Consider the following 23342-nt stretch of genomic DNA (forward strand, 5'->3'; position numbering starts at 1 on the left):
AAAAAAAAAAAAAAAAAAAAAATTACAAAACACACAAGGAAAGTAGCCACCCAGAATATGAGTCAGCAGATTCAAACTCATAGAAGCTGTAGATATTATTAATTAATTATCAGAGACTCAAATATTAGAAAATATAGGGAAAACAGTTTAAGAAGCTTGAAGAATAGATACAGAAGGCCCAACTTACACAAAATCAGTAAAGAAACTGTGAGAACTTATTAGAGGGCTCACAGACAGAACCCATTACAGGGACACACACCCCAAACATCTTTTGGAACATTTTCCAAAAGAATGGAACTTTTTCACTTATTATTTGTTTGTTTACCCTGAAAACAATCCCCCTCCCCATCCTCCACCCCAAAAGTACGCACTAATTTGGGTAAATAAGTCCTTTTTTTATTGCAATGGAAATGCTCTTGAAGAGCTAAGAATACATCATTTATTTTTTAGGTGAATTTTTCCCACCAAAGTGGCTTCTCTCCTAATTTCAGAGGAAGCTGTGAGTGGTCAATCTGCATGAGTTACTGTGCAGGAAATTTACTGAAGCCCGAGAGTACTAGATCTAAAGTCACTGGAGTCAGGGCAAGACAAGTAGAATCCAGAAAGGTGGGCAGATATTTTTGGAGTTTAAAAGAGCTATTCTTATCTGGTCTAAAAATAAACAATAATAAGAAATTAGGTTACACTACATAAAATATATATGTTTCTCTTGCTTAACTGATTTGCATAGCCTATATTAATTGTAATATTTAAATATTCAGTATGTTCGTATAATGAAAATAACATATTTACTATTAGTAGAGACATGAGCTCCAACCACTAGTCAAATACATGCCTGTTTTTGGAAATGGTTTTCGCCTTTCAAGTTTACTTAGAAAAAAGCCCTCTAAATATTTGTGATAATAGTTGAACTTGGAAGGTCACTCCAGTGACATCAAAGATACCTACTACAATAAGCTTCAGGGAAACGAGAAATTTTTCTAATGTTATATTTCTACTAAACTATAAAATTACTTCTATCAAAAAAATTAACTCCTGAAAATTAAACCCACATGCAATGTGAAACAAGGAAGTACTTTTTTTAAGGGCACGTGATCAAATTTAATGTGATCTAAATCAAATCCTGCTTACAATGATCTGAATTAATTCAACTTTAATCCAATTTCGTATTATAAATGAATGGGTAAGAAGGTTTTAAAAGGCCATGTAAAAGAAAAACATTGTAACTTAAAATAGTAACCAGATTCTTAATAGCTTGTTGAGCTAGTTAATTAAAATAATAAATGTCCTTGCTGCATTTAAAATTACCACATTTTAAATATCAACTAAAGCAGTCTCTCTTAAACTGTAAATATGTAAACAACTTATGGGGTCTGATCAGCATTTTTACTTAATGAAAGAGCACAGAGTACCTTGTACATTTTATGGGTAAGAATATTTTGTGAAAGTCTTGTTTCAGATGTGTGTGCATGTGGGTTGGGGGAAATTATATAAAATGTGTTTCCTTCTGTGTGCCACAATGGAAAGCTGTATGAAAGCCACTAGTCTAAGGTTTTAAGAATTAGAATCAAACACTTAAGTGGATTTTTAGGAGGGCAAGAGTTTGTGCCTACAGATCTCCAGTTGCTGAGTTACTAGGACACCATCAGGGAGAGGAAGGGGGGAGAAAAAAGTCACAAGATGTATTCAAGGTAGGAAGTTTGTCACAAAGAAACAAAGCAAGAGCCCAACCATCACAAACAGGACCTAAGGACAGAAAAGAGCCAGCTGAAACATGACAAGAGTGGGTTACTGTACCTACATGAAGTCAGTTATCCAGAAATGACACAACAGTCTGGGGTGATGAATGAAAGAGCCAAAAGGGAAGGATCCACTTAGCTTTCAGCTGGAACTGAAAAGGGAAGTCCCAGAGTTTCTCCAACCTGTTCTGGTCACCTCTCAACCTTTTCTTCTACCATTTTACCCATGAATGTGATGCAGAGGATTAAGTACTGTGGAAATATCACACTGTCTACTTTTCAGAGTGCTTTTATATATTTCATATACATGTGATCACATTTGATATTGATAAATTCCTACTAGGCAGAGCAGGGGATATCAATCACACTCACCTGATGACACAAAAACGGCAGAGTTCTTGGCACCGGCTGTATCACAGCTTAGCCTAGAGGTTCCCAAATCCTCTCCAACAGCTGCTGTTCCAAACACAGCTAATAACCATTCAGTGCTGCCTCACAGAGAGAACAACCTAACACAAGATGACTGCATATGCAATCCTACTCAATTCAATGTCAATTTACCATACCCATGTCACTAAAAGAAACAAATTTTTAGTTTACGTAAAGAAATTTGATATCAATTAAATGCCACATAACATTTTTTGTAGACATATTAATTAACTGGCTAGATAATACATACCTTCCCTGTTATAAGTAATCTTTGAAAGCCAATTAAGATAATCCATCATATCAGTAGACTAAAGAAGAAAAGTCATGTTATAATCTCAATAAATCCATGAAAATACTTGAAAAATGTTAATATTCATTCATGATTTAAAAAAAAATTTCCCAAAACTAGCAATAAAAGCAAATTTCCTCAGTTGTTAACAGGGATGTACAAAAAAAACCATATTTAACGGTAAAAGAGTGAGTGCACTCCTCCTAGAACAAGGAAAAAGGCAAGGATATTTAACCATTCCTACTCATCAACATATTAGTGATCCTAGCCAGTGCAAAAAAAACAAGAAAAAGAAATAAAATGCATAGAGATCAGAATGGAAGATGTAAAACTGTCTGTACTCACAGATTATTCTGTATGTAGAAAATACCAAAGAATTTTTAAAAAAGCTATTAGAACTAATACGCTATTTTCACAAGCTTACAGGATATAAGGTCAATATACAAAATTAATTTTATTTTCATATACTGGCAGTTAACATTTAGAAATTGATATATTAAAAATACCATTTATAGTAGCATCTAAAAACATGCAATACTTAGGGATAAATTCAAGGAAATATGTATAAGACCTGTTTTCTGATAGCTACAATACACTAAGAGTAACTGAAGAAAAACTAAATAAATGGAAAAACATACTATGTTCATGGATCAAAAGAGTTAATATTATTAACATGACTATTTTCTCCAAATAATCTATATTCAACTCAATCTAATAAAAATTTCATCATCATATTTTTGTGAAAATTGTCAAACCAATTCCAAAATTTAAATGGAAATTCAAAGGACTTAGAATAGCCAAATCAATTTTGAAAAAGAACAAAGCTGGAGGGGTCATACGACCTGATTTTAATACTTACTATAAGGCTACAATAATCAAGAAAGTTTGATAGTGACATAAGTATAGATATATAGAGGCCAGAAATAGACCCACATATACATGGTCACTTTATTTTAATTCAAAGGGTCAAAGTAATGGAAAGGATAGATTTTTCCACAAATGATGCTGGGAACAACTTCATATACATATGGAAAAAATAAAACTCCACCTAACCTTACATAATAACAAAAATTAAATTTAAATTGAACATAGACCTAAATGTAAAAGCTGAAATGTTAAAATTTCTACAAGAAAACATAAAAGAAAATATTTATGACCTTTGGATAGATAAAGACTTCTCAGGACATGAAATATGTGAACCATTAATAATTTTTAAAAAGATAAAATATACTTCATCAAATTTTGATCTTCTACTCTGCAAAAGACACCTTCAAGGAAGCAAAATGTCAATCCACAGAATGAGAGAAAATAGTCATAATATACATATCTGATAAAGGACTTGTATTCAGAATATATAAAGAACTCTTAAATTCAACCATAAGAAGATAACCCAATTTTTTTAATATGCAAAATATTTGACACTTTATAAAGAAAGAAACACAAATGTCCAATGTGCACAAGAAAAAAAATAAGTTATGATCATTAGTCATTAGGGAAATGCAAATTAAAACCACAATGAAATACCACTATACAATCACTTGAATGGCCAAAATTAAAACGACTGATTATACTAAGTGCTGGCAAAAATATGGATCAAATGGAACTATCATGCATTTCTGTTGGGGATATAAAATGGTATAAGCAGTGTGAAAACTATTTGGGAGATTAGATTTATAAATTAAACATATAGTTATTATTTGACCATTCAATTCTACTCTTACGTATTTTCTCAAGAGAAAGGTAACATATCTCCAAAGACTTGTACTCAATTGTTCATTGCAGCTTTGTTAATAACAGCCCCAAAATGAAAACAATCTGAATACCCATTGTGTATGAAAGCGTAAAAATAACAAAACATACAGTGGGATATTACCCAGCAGTAAAAAGGAAACAAGCTGCTGATATACCCAACTTCATGACTAAATCTCAAAAACATGCTGAGTGAAAGAAGCCAAATGCAAAATTATATCTTCCATAGGACTCCTTTTATGTGAAACTCCAGTAAAAATTAATCTACAGCTATTAGAAAAATAGATCAGTTTCCCGGCCCTGGTGAAAGTGGCGATTGACTGAGAACATTTTGAGGTAATGGAAATGTTGTGGCAGTTACACAAATGTATGTGTCAAGACACATCAAACTGTGCACTTAAGATGTGTGCATTTCATTATATCCAAATTATACCTCAATAAAATTGATTTTTTAAAAAGTCTGGTTCCCAAGTGGACTTGAAGGTAGAACACAGGCATCTCAGTAGTTAGAGTTTAGAGTTGGGCTGGGCAGGACCCACATCCTAGCTGCGCTAAGCACCTTTAATTTGCCCAACTGCGTGTGAACCATTTTGTCCTCCAAGACCTTTTGTTGCAGTCAAAGTACTGTCTTGTACCCATACTGACTGGCAGAACATGGTCTTATGGATAATTCTTTATTAAGAAGACACATTAAAGAGGTCATTGCCACAGCCTAATATGGAGACTTTCCTTCCCCTCCTTAATCTTTTGGATCTTGTCATGGGAAGACCAGCATCAAATATAGGGGACCTTCATTTTAGGGTTCTCTGGTCCACCAAAACCAGGGGAGAATATATAAGGAAAGAAAAATTCTGGTATCAGAATAGATACCAGATCACTATCAAACCAAGGAAGTCTATGGAATCTGAGACAAAATAACTGTGGTCTAAAATCAAAGACTCCTAGTAGCTTTGGGGGATGAAATATGCCAAGTATGACTTCTGAGGTTGTAACACATAGGATAATGCTTCAGAGTAGTGTTTCTCAAAGAATGGGAGAAGTATTAGGGGTGGTTCATGAAATGATTTTTAAGGCTTCTTGAGATTAATTGGAGTGGCAAACCAACATGATACTAAATAACATTGAATCACACAAGAATTTCTCCTCTAGTTCTCTTAGTTTTTCTGATTATGTATCAAAAGGACTCATTTCATGTTAGTATGTCTTTAACACCACTGTCTTCGCTTTTAAACAAAAAGAAAATACAAAATACCTAACTGCAATGCAGTCAGTATATTTGTTTATTTACTTAGTTACCTTTTATTTATGGCAAGTAAATTGGTTTTTCATTTGTAGAAGTAATGTCAAGTTTTTGCATAAAGTAAACGTCCTCTAGTAAAAAAGGGGGAGAGCAGTTAATTTATTAAAAATAATAATAATATGTTAAAAATACTATATTAGAATATGGTGATATACGAACATCTGAGATTGGATAACAGTACATGTAAATATTCATTTGTGAGGAAGAATATGTATTTGTGTATAGATATTAATATACTAAAGAAAATCTACAAGCAGGACATTTTCATGTCATAAATTAGTTTTTAATTTGAATTACTTGCCTCTTACTAGTCCCCAAAATTTCAGACTCCAGATTATTGATAAAAGGCCAGATTAAGATTTTTGTACCTTGTAAATTAGGATAAAACTCCATGAAATTGGGGGAAAGGCAAGAATATATTTACACAATAATGAAGGGTCAAATTCCATTCTATCTGTTTTCTGTTAATGAGTGCTCTCACTTGAGTGTGGGCAAAGAAGATATGCAGAAGTTACCCATGAAAAAAAGATTGTCTCCATAAAAGTTGGTAATCTACTATTTTTGTTTTGCTCTTTTTTCTCTTCTTTTTTCTTGGTATACATTTTAATTTCTTTCCTTTAAGGTAATCCATAAAAATTTATATTTTACTTTAGGTTCATTAATCACTTCAAAAAATACAACTCATATGTACAGATTTCTTCAAAATTGTTATGCTGTTGTCAATGTTTTGACAGTCTTGTGCAATTTTTTTAAAATCAATCTAAACTAGGTTCTAGAGAATTTTACCAAAAACAAAAAAAGGGAGAGAGAGAACTCTAAAACAGATTTTCTTATTTAAAGAAACATAAAACCGTTTGATTTCTATCATGTGTATATAACTTTCCAAGAGTACAATTAAATTTGGCATGAACAAAGATAAACCTTTTACCTGTCGGAAGGTGCAGAGTTATGTTGTTGCAAAAATCTGTGAAGCAGCATTCCGTTTTGGTAACATTGTTGGAACTATGACAGAAGACTTGTGCATTTAATTCTGGGAGAGAGACACAGGACTTGATCACCTGTTCCTTTCCGTTGGTTAACATAACGGAAGCCCAACATGCTCCTTCTGTTTGGCAGGTAAAGTTTGAAGAGTCACACAGAAGACAAACACACTTCAAACCTGGAAAAGGTAAGGCAAAAAGCTTTAGGAAGCTATAATGCAAATTTATTTCATAATACTTCATAATATTTATTTCATAATAGAGAAATTCAATCTTTATGAAGATTGAGAGACGGCTTAAATAGTACTAGATAGACACACATGCTAAAGCTGTTACTCCCTCTCGGCAATGTGTTTTATCAAAAGGGTTGCCCAATCATCATTTACTATTGCTTATATTTTTACAAGCAATTTCTTCAGTTGCTACTATATTTTGAAACAATTTTCTCATCCATGGTGTAAATCCCTCCTTTTTAAGCTCAACCAGCTCATTCCTAAATCAATAGCTCCTATGAAATGCTAGGATACAGTAACACAGCAACCTAGGGGCGCTGTCCAGCATCACTTGTAGAACATAAGTGTTGTTACAGGAGCTGAGTAACTGAATAGTCCAGTGTATTCTGTTCATTTACAATTTCTCCTTTAAACTGTTAAGTGAATGTGCTAAACACAAACCTAACCATAGATATTTACAGCTTTAAAAAATAGTGTGACTCTTCACATTTATATTCTGTGATTCTTTAACATTATTGTATTGTCACAGTTACCTTTAAGGCATTGATGAGCCATTATACTTCCTCCTCTTCACTAAAGAATACATCTCAGAATGAGAGTCATTTGAACATAGACCATGACCTTCAGGCAATTTTCTTTAATGAACACATCTATTCAGTACAGCAAAACAAATCAATCGTAGAATTTAATATATTTGCATCAATAAAACTTTCAAAAATTAGACTTTGCTAAATTAATCTGTTTCCTTCTCAAGTTTTCTCAACATTCCCTACTTAATAAACACACACACACATATACACACACACCCCACGTTAACTCACATGTTCAAAGTGGTAGAGCACTTCTGTTCTGACGTTAAATATCTGTCATCACGTCAACCACTGGAATAGTCCAGTGGTTGTGAGTAATTTATTCAAATTTTATTTAAATTATTTTTAAATAGAACAATGCTGAATAAGCCTTTTGTATCATTACTTTAATGAAGGTTTTGTTAAATCGTAACAGCACCCTGCAATTTCTGAATGTCCAATGTTTTTCCATACAATCATTTTTTTCTCAAATTAAAGTCTTTAAATTGCTAATTACTCAAATTGGAGCTGATTTTATACCTGTAAAATATTTGATACAGAAATGGCCATTTTTATACTCAACTTCAAATACCAATGTAAGCAATATAGATAATATTCCTATATAACTGCATGTGTAAGAAAGAACAAACCACATAGTGATCAACAGAAATTATCTCTTCTTTTGATAATTGTTCTTGAACAGTAAAATACCATCCCTACAAACATTTTTATTACTATATGCTAAGGAACTTACAATCATGAAATAAAATACCGTTTTTTTATCAACATTGGATCAAGTATAATAGCTTACTCTTCTATTTATTCTAGTGGTTATCAATATAAATAAATATAATCTTTTGTTGATATTAAGGTGCTATGGTAGAACCTAATAATGTAGACTGATTGGGACTCAGTAGAGCTAGATATATAAAATCTATGTGATCTGGAAATGTTTTAAGTCACTCTCCTTGCATAAAAGAGAGCTCATATAATAAAGATCCATCCACCCAGGCATCTTCTGACAGTGGAATCTCCCTCTCTCTAGCATCTTCTGTTTCAAATCTGACAAACGCCTTCAAATCCTGGTAATAATCTTGGCTATTACTTGGCTCCTCTGTGCTTCCACACCCTTATATGAAAGGTGAGATATACCTCCTCACGGTGTCATTATGGAGAATAAAGTAATTAATCTACATAAAGTCCTAAGAATAATGCCTGGTTCATAGGAATTACTATGTAAATATTAGTGACTCTGCCTTCTTTTACTGAAGGAGTTAAAACTGGTGGTCCTATGAAACAATCAAAATACATTTGTAATCCATAAAGAAAGACTGAATGAACTAATGTGCACAGACTATTTAAAAAGCATAACAAAGAGTGTTTTTCCTATGTTTTCCTCTAAGAGTTTTACAGTGTCCAGTCTTAAATTATGGCCTTTAATCCATTTTGAGCTTATTTTTGTGTATGGTGTTAGCTAGTGTTATAATTTCATTTTTTACATGCAGCTGTCCAGTTTTCCCAGAGCCACTTATTGTCCTTTCTCCATTGTATATTCTTGCTTCATTTGTCATAAATTAGGTGACCATATGTGTGTGGGTTTATCTCTGGGCTTAAAACTCTTAGAGGAAAACATAGGAAAAACACTCTTTGACATAAACCACAGCAAGATCTTTTTTGACCCACCTCCTAGAGTAATGAAAATAGAAACGAAAATAAACAAATGGGACCTAATGAAACATAAAAGCTTTTGCACAGCAAAGGAAACCATAAACAAGATGAAAAGACAACCATCAGAATGGGAGAAAATATTTGCAAATGAAGCAATGGACAAAGGATTAATCTCCAAAATATACAAACAGCTCATGGAGCTCAATATCAAAAAAAAAAAAAAAACCCAATTAAAAAATGGGCGGAAGACCTAAATAGACATTTCACCAAAGAAGACATACAGTTGGTCAAGAGGCACATGAAAAGATGCTCAATATCACTAATTGTTAGAGAAATGCAAATCAAAACTACAATAAGGTATCACCTCACACGGGTCAGAATGGCCATCATCAAAAAATCTACAAACAATAAATGCTGGAGAGGGTGTGGAGAAAAGGGAACCCTTTTGCACTGTTAGTGGGAATGTAAATAGATACAGCTACTATGGAGAACAGTATGGAGGTCTCTTAAAAAACTAAAAATAGAACTACCATATGACCCAGCAATCCCACTACTGGGCATATACCCTGAGAAAACCATAATTAAAAAGGACACATGTACCCAATGTTCATTGCAGCACTATTTACAATAGCCAGGACATGGAAACAACCTAAATGTCCAATGACAGATGAATGGATAAAGAAGATGTGGTACATATATACAATGGAATATTACTCAGCCATATGAAGGAACGAAATCGGGTCATTTGTAGAGATGTGGATGGACCTAGAGTCTGTCATACAGTGAAGTAAGCCAGAAAGAGAAAAACAAATACCTGATATTAATGCATATATGTGGAATCTAGAAAAATGGTATAGATGAACCTATTTGCAGGGCAGGAATAGAGACGTAGACGTAGAGAACGGACATGTGGACACAGTGGGGGAAGGGGAGGGTGGGACGAATTGGGAGATTAGGATTGACATAAATACACTACCTTACATAAAACAGATAGCTAACAGGAACATGCTATAAAGAACAGGAAGCTCAGCTTGGTGCTCTGTGACGACCTAGATGGGTGGGATGGGGGAGGTGGTGGGAGGGAGATCCAAGATGGAGGGGATATAAGTATACATATAGCTGATTCACTTCATTGTACAGCAGAAACTGACATGACATTGTAAAGCAATTATACTCCAATAAAGAACAAAAATAAAAAGCATAACAAAGAAATTCATCTCTTTCTGCATGGCTGAGTGAGTTGAATGCTCTTATTCTTTTAATGGTCCAGGCTAGATCCCCAGTGGTCACAAAGAAGGGTGGTCTTGTGATAGTACAGATAAAGATTTCAGGAAAAGACCAAGTTTCCAGTCCTGGCTCTGTCACTCACTTGTTGATTGGCTTTGGAGAAGATATTTAACCTTATAGAGCTTCAGTGCCTTCCTCTGAAAAATGGGAAATTAACCAGGGGAAGGGCAGTGGGTCTAGAAATCCTGAAGTCTCAGAGTGCCAACATTTTACAATTTTATGAATTTACAACTTATGGAAATTAAAAAATATGGAAAACTCTTTTACAATTAAAAAACCTACCCCGTAGGCTTCCCTGGTGGCACAGTGGTCGAGAGTCCGCCTGCCGATGCAGGGGACACGGGTTCGTGCCCCGGTCTGGGAAGATCCCACATGCCGCGGAGAGGCTGGGCCCGTGAGCCATGGCCACTGAGCCTGCGCGTCCGGAGCCTGTGCTCCACAACGGGAGAGGCCACAACAGTGAGAGGCCCGCGTACCGCAAAAAAAAAACAAACCTACCCCACTGTGGTTATTCTTCAATCTCATATTTTAAGGGGCTGAAGTTGGGAAGAATAACTCTCCTGACACATAGTCTCAAACCATTTGTTACTAGACTCTCCATCAGAGTCTCCTTAAATTTTCTATTTCCATGAGAAGCCTAGCCTGGAAACCAAGGCAAGTAACTAAGGGATATGGGTCCAATGAGTGGAGACAACCATAAAGTACTCAATAACTAAACATATGTTAGTTTCATGTGTGCTTATTGTTGCGTATAATTCCCAGTGCAACAGTGGGAATTAGTTGCCACTCTCTCCATTTTACAGATAATGAAATGAGGCTCAAAAAGATCAAGTGACTGAATTTATGTGGCAGTCATCAGACTACTCAAACAATGTTGTCTCTATCCTACCAAAGCTGATATATAAAAAAAATATATATATATGGGTACAGAAACCATCCTCACACCTCACCAGTTTCTAGCAATGGTGAATAAAATATAACTTATTATAAAATTTATATTTTATATACAAGAAAATATTTTATTTTTAGAATAAAATTTAATTCTAATACAGCAAAAAGAAATTAATAATTACTTAACAATGGACAATTGATATTTTGATCTTTATTGCCCTAATTATCTTTTTAAACAAATTCTACCTACATATTTTCTGAGGAGACAAGTGGTCAAATAAAAGTCAATATCCTGTGCCTTACATCTAGTATAAATAACCTTACCTTTCAGTTTGTTTAAGTTTTGTATTAAGTGTAAGTTTCTAAGTACATAATCTGATACTTTCTCTTGGAAGTATTACTAGCTCCTTATAAAAATGATTACAGGGCTTCCCTGGTGGCGCAGTGGTTGAGAGTCCACCTGCCGATGCAGGGGACCTGGGTTCGTGCCCCGGTCCGGGAGGATACCACATGCCGCGGAACTGCTGGGCCCGTGAGCCATGGCCGCTGAGCCTGTGCGTCCGGAGCCTGTGCTCCGCAACGGGAGAGGCCACAACAGTGAGAGGCCCGTGTACGGCAAAAAAAAAAAAATCTCCTTCAATTTAAAGTAAAAGGTACCAATCAGAAGAATAATACAGACCAAAGTGATACAGTTAAGAGATAGTAAGTGACACATTTACTTTAAATCTTGCATGATGGAAAACACTGACAAAACTGAGAATTGGTTGATGATAATGGCTTCAATTATTAAATGTCCTCATTTATTCCAGGTCAATTGGCTGTACTGTAGCACTGACAGAGAACAAACAGCAAACTAAAACGAATCTAAGATGTATATCTAATACACAACCTACAAACATATTCAGTCTTGCACATAGTGGATTGGTGGGAAATGAAAAATACAAGACTGAACATAGATCCCTAGTGTTACCAATTAAAACATAGGTTGCCATTAGAGATGAGACATGCATTCATATTCTGTTTTTTAAAAAAATTATGTTATTGAGTCAATTACTCTAGAATATTCTATGACAGGATAAAACTGATTGTTAGCAGACAACAGGTCAGACTTACATTTCTTTATTTTATACTTTCCCATTATACTGTACTTGAGTCATATGGAAAGGGATAGCAAATGAAGTTGAAAAAGGAGGTAATTACCCGTAATAAGGAGGTCTATTAGATTTTTCCCACAAGGAAGATTGCACTTTTCTTGTGTCTCCTCCTACCCTTTTAATTATCCTCTTCTTCCCCCTTTTTGCCAATTAGTCTATAAAAGCCAAGTCGTCTGTTACCCACAAGACATCTGTTACCCACATGAAACCAAAGGATGTGCATATTTCTAATCAACCAGAAAATAAATGTTCATCCATGTTTACATGTGGTGGCGAGCACACCCTGGTGTCTAGAAATGTAAAGACCATAAGACTACAAAAAAGAACCAAATGTGTCACTTGTGTTTGTGTGCTATTCTTACTAATATTTGGTTGGGAAATATTAGTGTTTTGAATTAGATACTATTTTCAATAAACTGGTTTCCTACATTTGGGGGTTATATGCTAAAACATTTATTAGCCAGTGCCTTACATAAATTTCTGATACATACCTTTTCCTCTTTTCCAGAAATTAGGTGATTCAATTTCCCTAATTTGGGAGCAGGACATAAACTGCAAAATATTTTTTTAATTCAGGAAACTCTCAGGTTTGACCTGCTGCCTTTCATCATTTTCAGACTTCTGAGTTAAAAAAAGAACAACTCAAGCTCATCAGTGTGCTGAATATGAAAAGGACAGCAACAGGAAAGGAGCCGGGACAACTGGCACTACTGTCTGTGAAGTAAAGCTAGACAGGGCAATGGACACTCTTTGACCCTTTCTACTCCTTTTCAACATTTTATTTTCTTGTCATATGGTCATTTCAAAACATTTTCCTTTCTTAATGGTAAGGAAAAATAAAATAGAAAAAGAAAGTAGCTTTAATAAAATATGGGCAGAGGACCTCAAGATGGCAGAGGAGTAAGATGTGGAGATCACCTGCCTCCCCACAAATACATCAAAAATACATCTAGGGCTTCCCTGGTGGCGCAGTGGTTGAGAGTCCACCTGCCGATGCAGGGAACACGAGTTCGTGCCCCAGTCCGGGAGGATCCCACATGCCGCGGAGCGGCTGGGCCCGTGAGCCATGGCCGCTGAGCCTGCGCGTCCGTAGCCTGTGCTCCGCAACGGGAGAGGGCACAACAGTCAGAGGCCCGCGTACTGCAAAAAAAAATCTACATGTGGAACAACTCTTACAGAAAACCTACTGAATGCTGGCAGAAGACCTCAAACCTCCCCAAAGGCAAGAAACTCCCCACGTACCAGGGTAGGGCAAAAGAAAAAAAGTAAAAACAGAGACAAAAGAATAGGGATGGGACCTGCACCTCTGGGAGGGAGCTGTGAAGGACAAAAAGTTTCCACACACTAGGAAGCCCCTTCACTGGTGGAGACAGGCTGGGGCGGGGTGGGAGGAACCTTTAGAGCCACGGAGAAGAGCGCAGCAGCAGGGGTGCAGAGAGCAAAGCAGAGAGATTCCCGCACAGAGGATCGGTGCCCACCAGCACTCATCAGCCTGAGACGCTTGTCTGCTCACCCACCGGGGAGGGTGGGGGCTGGGAGCTGAGGTTTGGGCTTTGGAGGTCAGAGCCCAGAGAGAGGATGGGATCTCTGGGGTTGGCTGCATGAACACAACCTGAAGGGGGCTAGTGCACCACAGCTAGCTGGGAGGGAGTCAGGGAAAAAGTCTGGAACTGCCTAAGAGTCAAATAACATTGTTTCGGAGTGCGTGAGGAGAGGGGATTCAGAGCACCACCTAAAAGAGCTCCAGAGATGGGCATGAGCCACGGCTATCAGTGCGGACACGAGAGATGGGCATAAAACACTAAGGCTGCTGCTGCAGCCACCAAGAATCCTGTGTGCAAACACAGGTCACTATCCACACCTCCCCTCCCGGGAGCCTGTGCAACCCGCCACTGCCAGGGTACCGTGATCCAGGGAGAACTTCCCCGGGAGAACACACGGCGAGCCTCAGGCTGTTGCAAGGTCACACTGGCCTCTGCCACTGCAGGCTCGCCCCACATTCAGTACCTCTCCCTTCCCACGGCCTGAGTGAGCCAGAGCCTCTGAATCAGACACTCCCTTAACCCCCTCCTGTCTGGGCGAAGAACAGACGCCCTCCGGGGACCTACACGCAGAGGCGGGGCCAAATCCAAAGCTGAAGCCCGGGAGCTGTGAGAACAAAGAAGAGAAAGGGAAATCTCTCCCACCGGCCTCAGGAGCAGCGGATTAAATCTCCACAATCAACTTGTTGTATCCTGCATCTGTGGAATACCTGAACAGACAACGAATCATCCCAGAATTGAGGTGGTGGACTTTGGGAGCAACTGTAGACTTCGGGTTTGCTTTCTGCATCTAATTTGTTTCTGGTTTTATGTTTATCTTAGTTAAGTATTTAGAGCTTATTATCATTGATAGATTCTTTTATTGATTTGGTTGCTCTCTTTCTTTTTGTATATATATATATATATATATATATATATATTTCTTTTCCTTTTTCTCTTTTTGTGACTGTGTATGTGTATGCTTCTTTGCGTGATTTTGTCTGTATAGGGTTGCTTTTACCATTTTTCCTAGGGTTCTGTCAGTCTGTTTTTCTTAGTATAGTTTTTAGCACTTGTTATCATTGGTGGATTTGTTTATCGGTTTGGTTGCTCTCTTCTATTTTTAATTTTTAATTTTTTTATTTTAATAAATTTATTTATTTATTTTTCTTTCTTTCTTTCTTTCTTTTCTACCTTTTATTCTGAGCCGTGTGGCTGACAGGGTCTTCATGCTCCGGCCGGGTGTCACGCCTGAGCCCCTGAGGTGAGAGAGCCTAGTTCAGGACATTGGTCCATCAGAGACCTCTGGACCCCATGTTATACCAATTGACGAGAGCTCTCCCAGAGATTCCCCGTCTCAATGCTAAGACCCAGCTCCACTCAATGACAAGCAAGCTACAGTGCTGGACATGCCATGACAAACAACTAGCAAGACAGGAACACAACCCCACCCATAAGCAGAGAGGCTGCCTAAAATCATAGTAAGTTCACAAACATTCCAAAACACACCACCAGGTGCAGTCCTGCCCACCAGAAACACAAGATCCAGCCTCATCCACCAGAACACAGGCACCAGTACCTTCCACCAGGAAGCCTACACAAACCACTTAACCAAACTTAGCCACTGGGGGAAGGCACCAAAAACAATGGGAACTGTGAACCTGCAGCCTGTGAAAAGGAGACCCTAAACACAGTAAGTTAAGCAAAATGAGAAGACAGAGAAATACACAGTACATGAAGGAGCAAGGGGTAAATTCACCAGACCAAACAAATGAAGAGAAATAGGCTGTCTACCTGAAAAAGAATTCAGAGTATGGATAGTAAATATGATCCAAAATCTTGGAAATAGAATAAATACAAGAAACGTTTAACAAGGACCTAGAAGAACGAAAGAGCAAACAAACAATTATGAACAACACAATAAATGAAATTAAAAATTCTCTAGAAGTAATCAAGAGCAGAAAAACGGAGGCAGAAGAATGGATAAGTGACCTAGAAGATAAAATAGTGGAAATAACTACCAAAGAGAAGAATAAAGAAAAAAGAATGAAAAGAATTGAGGACAGTCTCAGAGACCTCTGGGACATTAAACTCACCAATATTCGAATTATAGGGGTCCCAGAAGAAGAATAGAAAAAGAAAGAGTCTGAGAAAATATTTGAGGAGATCATACTTGAAAACTTCCCTAATATGGGAAAGGAAATGGTCAATCAAGTCCAGGAAGTGCAGAGAGTCCCATACAGGATAAATACAAGGAGAAACATGCCAAGAAACATATTAAGCAAACTATCGGGCTTCCCTGGTGGCGCAGTGGTTGAGAGTCCACCTGCCAATGCAGGAGACGCGGGTTCGTGCCCCGGTCGAGGAAGATCCCACATGCCGCGGAGAGGCTGGGCCCATGAGCCATGGCCGCTGAGCCAGCACGTCCGGAGCCTGTGCTCCACAACGGGAAAGGCCACAACAGTGAGAGGCCCGTGTACCACAAAACAAAAACAAAAACAAAAACAAAACAAAAAACAAAAAAAACTATCAAAAATTAGATACAAAGAAAACATATTAAAAGCAGCAATAGAAAAGGAACAAATAACACACAAGGGACTCTCCATAAGATTAACAGCTGATCTTTCAGCAGAAACTCTGCAAGCCAGAAGAGACTGGCAGGACATATTTAAAGTGATGAAGGGGAAAAACCTACAACCAAGAATACTCTACCCAGTAAGGATCTCATTCAGATTCAACAGAGAAATTAAAACCTTTACAGACAAGCAAAAGCTAAGAGAATTCAGCACCAACAAACCAGCTTTGACAAAAACGCTAAAGGAACTTCTCTAGGCAGGAAACAGAGACTTACAAAAACAAACCCAAACCAATTAAGAAAATGGTAATAGGAACATACATATTGATAATTACCTTAAATATAAATGGATTAAATGCTCCAACCAAAAGACATAAACTGGCTGGATGGATACAAAACAAGACACATATATATGCTGTCTACAAGTGGCCCATGTCAGACCTAGGGACACATATAGACTGAAAGTGAGGGGATGGAAAAAGGTATTCCATGCAAATGGAAATCAAAAGAAAGCTGGAGTAGCAATTCTCATATCAGACAAAATAGACTTTAAAATAAAGACTATTACAAGAGACAAAGAATGACACTGCATAATGATCAAAGGATCAATCCAAGAAGAACATATAACAATTGTAAATATTTATGCACGCAACAAAGGAGCACCTCAATACATACAGCAAATGCTAACAGCCATAAAAGGGGAAATTGACAGCAACACAATCATAGTAGGGGACTTTAACAACCCACTTTCACCAATGGACAGATTGTCCAAATTGAAAATAAATAAGGAAACACAAGCTTTAAATGACACATTAAACAAGATGGACTTAATTCATATTTATAGGGCAGTCCATCCAAAAAAAAACAGAATACACTTTCTTCTCAAGTGCTTATGGAACATTCTCCAGGAGAGACCATATCTTGGGTCACAAATCAAGCCTTGGTTAATTTAAGAAAATTGAAATCATATCAAGTATCTTTTCTGACCACAACACTATGAGACTAGATAGCAATTATAGGAAAAAAACCTGCAAAAACTACAAACACGTGGAAACTAAACAAGACAGTACTTAATAACCAAGAGATCACTGAAGAAATAGAAGGGGAAATCAAAAAATACCTAGAAACAAATGACAACAAAAACACGATAACCCAAAACCTATGGGATGCAGCAAAAACAGTTCTAAGAGGGAAGTTTATAGCAATACAATCTTACCTCAAGAAATAAGAAACAACTCAAATAAACAACCTAACCTTACACCTAAAGCAAATAGAGAAAGAAGAACAAAAAAACCCCAAAGTCAGCAGAAGGAAAGAAATCATAAAGATCAGATCAGAAATAAATGAAAATGAAATGAAGGAAACAATAGGAAAGATCAATAAAACTAAAAGCTGGTTCTCTGAGAAGATAAACAAAATTGATAAACCATTAGCCAGACTCATCAAGAAAAAAAGGCAGAAGACTCAAATCAATAGAACTAGAAATGAAAAAGGGGAAGTAACAACTGACACTGCAGAAATACAAAGGATAATGAGAGATTACTACAAGCAACTCTATGCCAATGAAATGGACAACCTGGAAGAAATGAACAAATTCTTAGAAAGCACAACCTTCCAAGGCTGAACCAGGAAGAAATGGAAAATATAAACAGACCAATCACAAGCACTGAAATTGAGACTCTGTTTAAAAATCTCCCAACAAACAAAAGCCCAGGACCAGATGGCTTCACAGGCGAATTCTATCAAACAGTTAGAGAAGAGCTAACACCTATCCTTCTCAAACTCTTCTAAAATATAGCAGAGGGAGGAACACTCCCCAACTCATTCTACAAGGCCACCATCACCCTGATACCAAAACCAGACAAAGATGTCACAAAAAAAGAAAACTACAGGCCAATATCACTGATGAACATAGATGCAAAAATCCTCAACAAAATGCTAGCAAACAGAATCCAACAGCACATTAAAAGGATCATACACCATGATCAAGTGGGGTTTATCCCAGGAATGCAAGGATGTTTCAATATATGCAAATCAAATCAGTCAATGTGGTACACCATATTAACAAACTGAAGGAGAAACACCACATGATCATCTCAATAGATGCAGAAAAAGATTTTGACAAAATTCAACACCCATTTATGACAAAAACCCTCTGGAAAGGGGGTTTACCTCAACATAATAAAGATCATGTTGACAAACCCACAGCCAACATCATTCTCAATGGTGAAAAACTGAAACCATTTCCACTATGATCAGGAACAAGACAAGGTTGCCCACTCTCACCACTATTATTCAACATAGTTTTGGAAGTTTTAGCCACAGCAATCAGAGAAGAAAAAGAAATAAAAGTAATCCAAATCGGAAATGAAGAAGTAAAACTGTCACTGTTTGCAGATGACATGATATTATACATAGAGAATCCTAAAGATGCTACCAGAAAACCATTAGAGCTAAACAATGAAATTGGTAAAGTAGCAGGATACAAAATTAATGCACAGAAATCTCTTGCATTCCTATACACTAATGATGAAAAATGTGAAAGAGAAATTAAGGAAACACTCCCATTTACCACTGCAACAAAAAGAATAAAATACCTAGGAATAAACGTACCTAAGGAGACAAAAGACCTGTATGCAGAAAACTATAAGACACTGATGAAAGAAATTGAAGATGATACAAACAGATGGAGAGATATACCATGTTCTTGGATTGGAGGATTCAACATTGTGAAAATTACTATACTACCCAAAGCAATCTACAGATTCAATGCAATCCCTATCAAACTACCAATGGCATTTTTCAGAGAACTAGAACAAAAAAATTCACAATTTGTATGGAAACACAGAAGACCCCGAATAGCCAAAGCAATCTTGAGAAAGAAAAGTGGAGCTGGAGGAATCAGATTCCTGGACTTCAGACTATACTACAAAGCTACAGTAATCAAGACAGTATGGTATTGGCACAAAAGTAGAAATATAGATCAGTGGAACAGGGTAGAAAGCCCAGAGATAAACCCACACACATATGTTTACCTTATCTTTGATAAAGGAGGCAGGAATATACTGTGGAGAAAATACAGCCTCTTCAATAAGTGGTGCTGGGAAAACTGGACAGCTACATGTAAGAGAATGAAATTAGAACACTCCCTCACACCCTATACAAAAATAAACTCAAAATGGATTAAAGACCTAAATGTTAGGCCAGGCACTATAAAAACTCTTAGAAGAACACTCTATGACATAAACCACAGCAAGATCCTTTTTGACCCACCTCCTAGAGGAATGGAAATAAAAACAAAAATAAACAAATGGCACCTAATGAAACTTAAAAGCTTTTGCACAGCAAAGGAAACCATAAACAAGATGAAAAGACAACCCTCAGAATGGGAGAAAATATTTGCAAATGAAGCAACTGACAAAGAATTAATCTCCAAAATATACAAGCAGCTCATGCAGCTCAATATCAAAAAAACAAACAACCCAATCCAAAAATGGTCAGAGGACCTAAGTAGACATTTCTCCAAAGAAGATATACAGATTGCCAGCAAACACATGAAAGAATGCTCAACATCACTAATTATTAGAAAAATGCAAATCAAAACTACAATTAGGTACCACCTCACACTGGTCAGAATGGCCATCATCAAAAAATCTACAAACAATAAATGCTGGAGAGGGTGTGGAGAAAAGGGCACCCTACTGCACTGTTGGTAGGAATGTAAATTGATATAGTCACTATGGGGAACAGTATGGAGGTTCCTTAAAAAACTAAAAATAGAACTACCATACACCCCAGCAATCCCACTACTGGGCATTTACCCTGAGAAAACCATAATTCAAAGAGTCATGTACCACAATGTTCATTGAAGCACTATTTACAGTAGCCAGGACATGGAAGCAACCTAAGTGTCCATTGACAAATGAATGGATAAAGAAGATATGGCACATATATACAATGGAATATTACTCAGCCACAAAAAGAAATGAAACTAAGTTATTTATATTGAGGTGGATAGACCTAGAGTCTGTCATACAGAGTGAAGTAAGTCAGAAAGAGAAAAACAAATACCATATGCTAACACATATATATGGAATCTAAAAAAAAAAAAATGGTTCTGATGAACCTAGAGGCAAGACAGGAATAAAGATGCAGATGTAGAGAATGGACTTGAGGACACAGGGAGGGGGAAGGGTAAGCTGGGATGAAGTGAGAGAGTGGCATTGACATATATACACTACCAAATGTAAAATAGATAGCTAGTGGGAAGCAGCTGCATAGCACAGGGAGATCAGCTCACTGCTTTGTGACCACCTAGAGGGGTGGGATATGGAGGGTGGGAGGGAGATGCAAGAGGGAGGGGTTACGGGAATACATATAGCTGATTCACTTTGTTATACAGCAGAAACTAACAACAACCTTGTAAAGCAATTATACTACAATAAAGATGCTAAATAAAGAAATAAAATTCGGGCAATATAAAAGCAAACTTTTTGGCTAAATGAGCTTTAAGCAGAAATTCAACTTCTAGAAATTATATTTGCCTGGCTGTATCCAAAGAAATTCATAACTTCTAAAATATAGGAATGTATACCCAGCACAACAGAAAACCATTCCTTTGTGCAAGTGGCAATTGTATTCCCTGTTCCAGGAGGCCTCATCCTCATGGCTGAGAAGGTGCAGAACCACCCTAACAGGAGGGATGCTATCTAGGTGAACCGCTTTCACTTCCAGTTGTAGAGCTCAATTTAGGAAAAGTCCAGCACATCTTGAATTGTAATATTAGCCATTCTGAATGTCCTCAATCCAAAAGCAGCACTAAGTTGACTTCCCTGGTGGTCCAGTGGTAAAGAATCCGCCTTCCAGTGCAAGGGACGTGGGTTCAATCCCTGGTCGGGGAACTAAGATCCCACATGCCAAGGGGCAACTAAGCCCACGTGCCACAACTACCGAGCTCACGTGCCTCAATGAGAGAGCCACATGCCGCAAACTACAGAGACCACGCGCCCTGAAGCCTCAGCCACAACTACAGAGAAGCCCGCATGCCACAACGAAGAGCCCACACGGCATTGAAAGATCCCGCACGCTTCAGCGAAGACCCTGCATGCTGCAAGACCCGACACAGCCCAAATAAATAAATAAATAAATAGAATAAAATGAATAAATATTAAAAAATAAAGTAGCACTAAATGAAACCTGAGGTTTCAGCCCACCTTTACCATAAACAACCTAAGACTTCAGACAAATTTCTCAACCTCTCCGCATCTTAGACTCCTCATCCGATATATCATAAGGTCAGGAAGTAGATTAGATTTCTAAAGACCCCTCCAATTTTATAGCCCTCTTCTGCTCTGAGCTCAGGTCACAATTCTCAATATAAGTAATTTTTTGGTTACCCTATCTATCATAGATAGAGAGCTGGGATTAGAAATATGAGCACCCAGTGAAGGACAGCTTTGTACCTCCAAATCCACACACATATTTCAGTGGGTGAGTGGATCCTACTGGTTTTTAATCCAACAAAACTTCTCCAGTCAATATTAAAGATGATTTATCTTGCTCTATATTTATCATATGAGAATCTAATGTTCTTTTCGATGTCAGCATGATATTTTGGGGAAGTAGAGGAAAGTTCAAAGCCTCTCTGAATTGATCTTGACATCCAGACTCTTGACTAATCCCTAAATCACAGTATATACATGATTACAACTTTAGACCTTGACTATAGTCATGTAAGGAAGAAAAGGACTGATGCTGTTTGGGGTCTCCCATCTCAAAGCATCATGTCAAAGAAAAGGCTATTCCTAATCACAGGACACATGTCTTCTGCTACCCTCCCATATATTTCTTACTGAATTTGATAAGTTTTCTTACGTTGGCAGCCTAAGTGGTTCCTTATCAAACTGTCCCTTCAAGTCCTGAGATTTTGTATTGTCTTCTGCCTAGGAGAAGAGTGACTCTCAATGGATTCCAATTACATTTAGGATAAAACAAAATCCACAATCATTATTATGACCTAAGAGCCTAGTAAGTCTGGATTCTTCTCAATCCTTGAACCTCATTTCTTATAACTAAGCCTCCTGGACACCGGTCTCCTTGTTATAGTTCTAAATAACAAGTTCTTTCCCACATTATTGTCTTTGCTCAGACTGGTCCCTTTGCCTGTCATGCTCTTCCTTTCCTTCTAATTCTTCAGATCTCAGCTCAAACATCACCATCTCAGAGAAATCTTCACAGACTCCTCTTGCCAGACCATCTGCTCTCCATCCTTTCTGGTACTTAACTGCAATCTGTAATTAGCTTATTTATTATATCAGCCTCACTAGAATGAAAACTTCATGAAGACAGGGATCTTTTCCTGCCTTATCTACCATCATATTCCCCAACAACTAGAAGAGGGTATGGCATATGATAAAAACCCTATTAACAAGTATTAAATTAAAAATTATAGAAAACTGCAAAGTACAGAAGAATATAAGATAGCTAAATTCATAACACAACTCAAAACCCTATAATATTCTCATTGTGGTATATTTTCTTCTAGTTTTTTCCGTAAGAGTTTTTCACAGTTGAATTCTACCTACAAACACAATTTTAAGTGCTGCTTTTTAAGTCTGTCAGCATTATATCATGCACTTTATAATATCTTCTTTATGGTAATTAGATGGTATTGATAGACCTATTATTAATGTAAATGGATGGCATATAGCATTTCCTTACTTTTAGGCGTTTCAGTTGTTTCTAATTTTTGCAATTAAATAACACTGTTGAACATCTTTGTGGATTAATTTTTAACCAAATTTAATTTCCTAATCTAGAGCCCCCAAAATTACAACATCTGACATTCTTGATAGAATTGTCAAACAGCCTTCCAGAAAAGTTGTACTAATTAAGATTTCCATTGGCCCTTATGAAAGTACCTATTTCACAATACATTTTTCAGCATTAGATATTCTCAC

The 23342-nt window shown here is 37.0% G+C and overlaps 1 protein-coding gene across 4 annotated transcripts in view; it reads right to left on the reverse strand.

Annotated features, from left to right (window-relative positions):
* The window catches only part of ACVR1C (activin A receptor type 1C), an 86274-nt gene that overhangs the window by 33350 nt on the left and 29582 nt on the right, over window positions 1-23342 (reverse strand). For 2 of the 4 annotated variants that reach the window (XM_007446446.1, XM_007446445.1), the window contains exon 1: window positions 6435-6663. In XM_007446446.1, coding sequence (XP_007446508.1) covers window positions 6435-6588 — 154 coding nt within the window. In that variant the 5' untranslated portion in view covers window positions 6589-6663. Of the gene's footprint in view, window positions 1-6434; window positions 6666-12882; window positions 12890-14090; window positions 14109-23342 lie in introns of those variants that run through there. The other 2 variants (XM_007446447.1, XM_007446444.1) reach the window with 2 other exon arrangements.

This window comes from Lipotes vexillifer, unplaced genomic scaffold (genome assembly GCF_000442215.2).
Source record: "Lipotes vexillifer unplaced genomic scaffold, Lipotes_vexillifer_v1.1 scaffold173, whole genome shotgun sequence".
Taxonomy (NCBI): domain Eukaryota; kingdom Metazoa; phylum Chordata; class Mammalia; order Artiodactyla; family Lipotidae; genus Lipotes; species Lipotes vexillifer.